This window comes from Pyxicephalus adspersus, chromosome 12, assembly GCF_032062135.1.
Source record: "Pyxicephalus adspersus chromosome 12, UCB_Pads_2.0, whole genome shotgun sequence".
NCBI classification, from domain to species: Eukaryota; Metazoa; Chordata; class Amphibia; order Anura; family Pyxicephalidae; genus Pyxicephalus; species Pyxicephalus adspersus.
The window spans coordinates 35,809,521-35,816,824 of NC_092869.1; the positions used below are offsets into that span (position 1 = coordinate 35,809,521).

Consider the following 7,304-nt stretch of genomic DNA (forward strand, 5'->3'; position numbering starts at 1 on the left):
GACTGCTAAAGAACTTTTAGAAATAACTCCCATGCCAATCAAATGGACACAAAGATGGGAAGAGATTTCATTTTTATAGGTCTAACAAAAACTTATGACGGTGCTTGATGACGATGCGCAAATAGTCATGTACAAAATAAAAAACTTCAGGTTCACAAAATTACCAGGATGGTAAATTTAAGTCTATGTCATCGTTGAGGAAAACTATTTTTGCTAGCTTCCTCACATCTCTGGGACAGCTCAAATCCACAGAAAATAATGGTAAAGTGGTTTAGACTTAGGAAGATAAAAATAAATAAAGCTATTTTGCAGTGAATAGATTAATAAGAGGTTCTGATGTCAACAAACATAAAAAAAAAAAGAGAAATGATGGGGTTTATGTGTCGTTAAAAAATTGGTATAACTTCTGTATTAAAGGCTATATTCTGGAATACAAAGAACAAACACAACAGGGTTTTTTATGTTTAAACACAAACAGTAATTTGCTACTTTTTTTATACCAATTCTCCTTGAGCACAAAGAGTCTAATATAGATTAAGACCTTGTTGGCAAACAGAAGCCTAGCAATGTCATCTCTTCACCATTTATATGTTTTTTTTATATATTTTATGGTACCCAAGCATATGTCTGCTGTTCAGTCTATTAATTCCCAAGAGCTCTGCTTTTATATGTTTCCTATAACAGATTTGTGCCTTTACCTGGCACATCTTGTTCTTCAGCAGGAGATGTCATACACATCTACTTCCTGTTTGCAAAAAAAAGGAAAAAAGCAAAGAGTTTCCACCAAGCAGTAGGTATCAGGTGGGTTCTAGGTATGAAAAACATGGAAAGTATAAAAAAAAACCTTTATAACGAAACATTTTAGTCTAGAACCAATATTTTCTGGTCAGTTCTAGGCTCCACAGGGGACTTTAACTTTTACTCAAGTAAAATTTATGTATCAACCTCTCCCGGACACATTGTTCTGCACCATCACTGAAATGTCCAATTCCAGGCCCTATGCTGCTTACCTAAAATCTGGTATTTGAGAGCTAACTGATAGAGGTGGGGCTCAGCAGGATTCGAAAGGAGGAAAGTTTTACCTCCACTTTCCAAGCAGTCAAAGCACAATGCAGAGCCTTAGCCCAGGATCCAAACTGTTACATATGGATCATCTCCAAGATCACTTTAAAACCGCCTTCACAATTCTAGTTTTATTTTATCCAAATGAGTTGAAGCACATTTCTTTCATATTACCTTAAGATATTGGCACATTGCATTGAACTGGGCACCACTTACCTCCTCCTCTCTCATCTGCTCAATCAGTTGCATAACAGCAATAAAATTTTTACTCCGAACAGAATGATCCACAAAGTGTGTTGGAAATGGTCGATTCTGCCACAGTTTCCATTCTGACAAGGAGAGCTCATGGACACTTCCTGTGGCTTGTTCCTAGGTTAGGTAAGCATGGGAAAAGGAGAAAACCAAATTAATTCACAACTGGCTCAGAGTTTCTGCATTTAAACAGTATGTGGTTGTTCTATGGGTTCTTCTAGGAACTAAAACTCTTATTATATGTAACGATTGGGGAGAATTTAAGTTTTAAAAAAGTAGATACGAATATTTTTAACCAAAGTTACATAATGATCCTGATTTATTAAAGCTTTCCAAGGCTAGAGAGGATACAGTTTCATCAGTGAAGCTGAGTGATCCAGCAATGATTGTAGTCCAAGATGATTTTTATTTCATACAACAAATAAATCAACCAACAAGGTTTGGATGCTCAGAAACTCCGTAATTACTGCTTGAGAATTGTGTGGGTTAAAAAAAAGTATTATTCAATGGAAGAGGATTAAAGTCGGAGCTAGGGTGTTTCAAACATAAGGGTAGCTTAATAGCTAATGGAATACAAAAGATTTACATTTTTAGAACTTGTTAGTTCCTGTTTTTGCCCAACAGACTTCACTGATAAGATCTAACTATAATTTCTCAATCTATCATGCTTGGCTTTGAAAGCCATTCATTTGGTTACAGTTTGTACCATGTTAATTGGCTTAAAGGCTCATTAATATGCTGATTAAAGCATCAATGGCCACTTACACTTACCAGCTTCTGTTTAAAAATGGTGAACAAATCCCTTTACAAATCATATTTGGTAAAGAGGTTGGTCATACTCACCGTTCTGGTTTCTGGGTCTCTGAAAAGCTCAAACTGTGTTCTGGGTAGCACAACATCTGTTAACCCATTCGATTCTGTTAAACGATACAGGCGGTTCCACGTCTCAAATTCTGCCTGTGTCAACAGCCAGTCTTTTTTATTTGTATATTCTTTATTAAACAACACAGAAGATCTACGATGAACAAGGCTTGAACGGCGGTCTTTGGAGATTGGCTTTGCAGCGTCTTTGGCATCATAGGTTCCCTGAGTTATGTACATTTTGTGCACTGTTGGGTTTAACCCTTCCGGAACCATGCGAGGACTTTCGTGATTAAGGTGAAAAATTGAGTCTTTTCCCAGAATGGCCTTGTAGATGCTTCTCTTATTGCTCTGACTTTGGTTATAGGTCTACATGAAAAATAAAATTAAATGAAGGGCCTGTGTTCAATGTAGTTTTGCATTCTCATAAAGCTGCATAAAGGAATGCAAAACCTACTCAAGTAAGGGCACATGAATTAGGTCAACTAAAGGTCAGACGCATCTTTTCATAAATTTCTTTATAGAGGAGCAAATCAGCAGCCTCCATTAAATGATGTTATGATTTCTGAAACCTTTTCTTGTTAACACTAGACACCAGTACCAGATTGAAAGGTCAGAATTCACCTGTTGTGTGAAAAATAAAATAATAATACATTACAAATGACCTGTACATAGAGAAGGACAACCTGTGTCCCTCTGGTCTTTAACATTGCAATGTAGCAGTTTGTTAGTACCAGAGGCGACACTAGAAGTTAGATGTGCGCCTGTGGCCCTTTGTTGACAGGAACTCAATAAAATAAGAAGAGCAAAGAAAATACTATATTTGTCAGCTGTTCCTCTTTGAATAACAGGTTGGAGGCAAGGTGGCGACCAAGCTGTACTGCCTAACAGCAGAGGAAAATTCAGGTTAATGAACTGTGCAAGTTAAAGAGTTATACCGTGTTGAATCTGTGTATGATAACAGTGTATTTATTTGGAGTTCAGCTTTAACATTCCACCTACTATGTAAAGACTATAGTTCTCAATTTTGCTTTTTTGGCTTAACAATCTTCCTAACATATACATGTATGCAATACAGCACAACATCATCTTCCTACACACTGTGCAAGTAGATGGAATGTTAGCCGTAGCATGCAGTTAAGATGCAGGGTTGTGTCAAGGTTACATAAAAACATTCAGAAGTCATGTAGAGGCCAATTGTTAGATAAGCGGTTCATATTCTAAGTAAATGGTAGTAATACATTGTGCGACCTAAGGTATTGTCAGTATTAAAAAACCTTGCCTTGGTTAATGCCAGTGAGGGGTCTATTTCCTTTTCACCAGCTTACAGCACCTGGGTTTTAACAGGACACAGTACAAAGATTTGTTTTCTAGAAAGTGGCTCTTTAGTGACAGGAAATCAATCATCTCTGGCAACTCAACAAGAGCAAATAAGTTGCCAAAAACGTTTATGGTCACAGAAATCCAGCAACAAATGTGACTATGATGAGAAAAGGCTCTCTGAGGTCCCTTTTGCTGTGTTGTTATTCAGGAAGAACAGCCTGCATACTTGACAAACTAATATGGTTGCTTATACATACATTGCTGCAAACACATTTTTGAAGCCTACATAAAACAATAATGTTCAAGTGTTAAAGGTACTTCCTGAAGCATAGAACTATAGCCCACTACATGGAAGAGCTCAGGTTGAGAAAAGCAGCACAAAGGGCCAGTCAGTAGCACTTCAGTCAAGGAGTTTCTCAACAGGGTAAAAGAGTTTGCTGTGTCTTTTTTCATAACCCAATCACAAGCTGGGACAGGTCCAAGACCTGTAAGTGTTACTGAACTGATGCAGACAAAAACAGCTCCCTTGCCCTGCCAGTTAGAGTTATGCTCTAACTGGCAGGGCAGTACGGTGGCTCAGAGGTAGCACTCTTGCCTTTGCAGCGCTAGGTTCCAGGTTCTAATCTCTGCTAGGATCCTATCTGCATGGAGTTTGCAGGTTCTCCCTGTGTCTGCGTGGGTTTCCTCCGGGTACTCCAGTTTCCTCCCACATCCCAAAAACATGCATTAAGGTTAATTGGCTTCCCCTCAAAATTGACCTTAGACTATATTAATGACATGTCTATGGTAGGTACATTAGATTGTGAGCTTCTTTGAGGGACAGTTAGTGACACGACTATTGATTTTGTACAGCGCTGCGTAATATGATGGCGCTACATAAATACTGTGTAGTAATAATAATAATAATAATAATAATATTAATAAATGCTATGTGGCAGAGCTGTGTAAATTTAGGACTAGATGGACAAAAATCCCAAATCCATGAGAGGGTAAAATAGCTCATAAACATACATTTCAACCATGTATTAGGTTGTGTGCAAGATGTCAGCTATTAGGAAACACACAGTAGTGTAAACAGACAGACTTACTCGCTCTTCCCGGCCTTTGCACAATATGACTACTATACGTCCTTGCCGTTTCCTTCCGGTTCTTCCCATTCTCTGCACCAGGCGGATTGGACTTTTCTGAGCATCAAAACAAATAATTAGATCCACTTCTCCAATGTCCAGACCTTCTTCTCCAACACAGGTGGAGACCAGAGTGTTATAGCCGCCTTCCCGAAACTGCTTTACCACCTGAAAAAAGCAACAACTATGCTCACTGTTATGACAAATGCTTTCTAGAAGCTGCCTTGTAGGCAGTGTTCTCCCCAGCCCCTTTTAGCTGGGTGCAACACCCGACACTTTTCAGTAACCACCTGGCTGTTTTTGGGTGGTTACTGATGAGTTAGGTCACAATACAGGGGCTTCCACCCGCCTACAATTGCTTGCCAACCAGCTTTAAAAAAAAATCTAGGTGGAGCACTGCTTGTAGGGCACAGCTCATAACTGAGAGCAAAGCATGTTTCTCTTTACTACCACTGAGTGAAAAGAACATCAAGCGAGGGAAAATAAAGTTTAGAATAAGAAGCTACAGAGTTTGTTGTGTCTGATGGTAGCAGCAAATCTCTCAAGCAGTCACTTCTCAAAGTAATTAGTAATTTGGCAAGTTAGTTTTTTTTTTTTTCTTCTTCCAGTTATGCTTGTTCATGCCCACTACCACCTAAAATCTAACCGCTTCATACCACTTCCAAGCAGCTCCACATGTCTAAACTGTTCTGAAGCCTCAAGAAATGTACAAATGAGGTATGAAGGTCTTTCACATACTCAAATCAGCAGGGAGCCCAAGACCAATAAGAAGAAAGAGAACTGAACAAACATGGAGGCATGGGACATATATATACATATATCTATCTAGGAACACACAAATATGAGCTTAACAAATCCCTTGTCAGATGCATCTTTTTATAAATTCCTTTATAGAGGAGCAAATCAGCAGCCCCCATGAAATCATGTTATGATTTCTGAAACCTTTTCTTGTAAACACTAGACACCAGTGCCAGATTGAAAAGTGAGAATTCACCTGTTGTGTGAAAAATAAAATAATAATACATTACAAATGACCTGTACATAGAGAAGGACAACCTGTGGCACTCAGGCTGTGAATCATAAACACTCTGGTCTTTAACATTGCAATGTACTAGTTTGCTAGTACCAAAGGCAACACTAGAAGTTAGATGTGCGCCTGTGGCCCTTTGTTGACAAGGAACACAATAAAATAGGAAGAGCAAATAAAATACTGTATTTGTCAGCTGTTCCTCCTTGAATCACAGGTTGGAGGCAAGGTGGTGACCAATATATATTTCATAGTAGAAAAGAATGGCAAGGGATTTGTTGAGCTCATATTTGTGTGTTCTTGAATAAATGGGTAAGAGGCACGAGGCAGGGTTTTTTCATTCAGGTGTGAGTTTCTTTTAAAACATAACTTTTTTGCATGTAATTTCCGTATGTTTCATTTTAGACTTCTACTGTAAGCCATTTGACTTAGACCAGGTTTTTAATCACTTCTTCCCTCCTATATACCACAGTGTTTTCCCCAGGCTCTTTTAGCTGGATGCACCACCCGGCACATTTCAGTGTTGTTTTTGGGTGGCTACGGAAAAGCTGAGTACACAATATAGCAGGGGTGTCAAACTAAAATACACAATAGGCCAAAATTAAAAACTTAGACAAAGTTCCCGGCCAAACTTGAAAATTGAATAGCACCGCTACTACAATTCCCTGCGTCAAGAAAACAGTCCAATGTGGGGCCATGCATAGGCAGAGAGGCTGCTGATCTATAGACGTGAGTGATGCCGAAAATTGTAGTAGCGGCGCTATTTCAATACAGTAGCGGGCCTGCTGCAATTCATATTTAGGATTCCTTTGGGGGCCAAAAAAAAAGGATGTTGCGGGCCAGAGTTTGGCACCCCTGCAATAAAGGGACCACAAGCCACCTACAGCATTTTCCCACCAGCTTAAAAAAATTTCTGGGGAGAATACTGTACTAAGTGAAAAAGTCTACTTGTTCATTTTGCAACATGATTGTATTGCAACAACTTCTGGAAAAAGCAGTGAGCCAATTAAGGTGGAAAAAATGACATTTCCATTTTCATTACATCTACTTAAACTCGACTTGTTAAGACTGATCTCTCTGTATAACTGTTTTGTGTTCAGAAGACATCTTTGTGCCGTATCCCACGTTAGCAATTTGGGACATCAGGAAAAGTATGGATGGAAACATTCTGAAGTACTAAAGACAGACAATAAAGAACATGGCCAACCTCAAGTTGCTCCTTCTGGGTATAACCTTTTACTCCTTTTCCAGTGGACGAATGTCCCACAAAGGTCATAACTCGTACAGTGGGTTGATGGCGGTTGAGCATTTCCGCTATCTCTTGAACACTGTCTCGAAATGAAGAGAAGATCATGATCCGAGTGTCTTCAGGAGTTTTTTCAGAAGAATTCTGCCCTGCAAAACAAAGAGTGAAAACACATAACTGTGAATATCCTCATTTATCCAGGTCATGCAATATCTTGTAGTACTGTATATCCTTTTATTGAACATTAATAGTTCTTGTCAAAATATTTCCTGTCAAAATCCAACAACTGCATTGACACCAACATGTTTGGGTAATACTGAAATACTGATACTGAAACGCCTGTGTGGTTAAAAATGTCCAGGTATGGATGGGTTGCAAATGGTCTTCAACAACACAGAACTGGATA

General features: G+C 38.9%; 1 protein-coding gene across 2 annotated transcripts in view; it reads right to left on the reverse strand.

The window, feature by feature from the left end:
- Window positions 1-7,304, reverse strand: part of FANCM (FA complementation group M) — an 87,462-nt gene that overhangs the window by 21,741 nt on the left and 58,417 nt on the right. For both annotated transcript variants that reach the window (XM_072428053.1, XM_072428052.1), the window contains exons 9-12: window positions 6,860-7,047; window positions 4,587-4,793; window positions 2,158-2,544; window positions 1,279-1,431 (exon numbers count right to left, since the gene is read on the reverse strand). In XM_072428053.1, coding sequence (XP_072284154.1) covers window positions 1,279-1,431; window positions 2,158-2,544; window positions 4,587-4,793; window positions 6,860-7,047 — 935 coding nt within the window. The remainder of the gene's footprint in view (window positions 1-1,278; window positions 1,432-2,157; window positions 2,545-4,586; window positions 4,794-6,859; window positions 7,048-7,304) is intronic.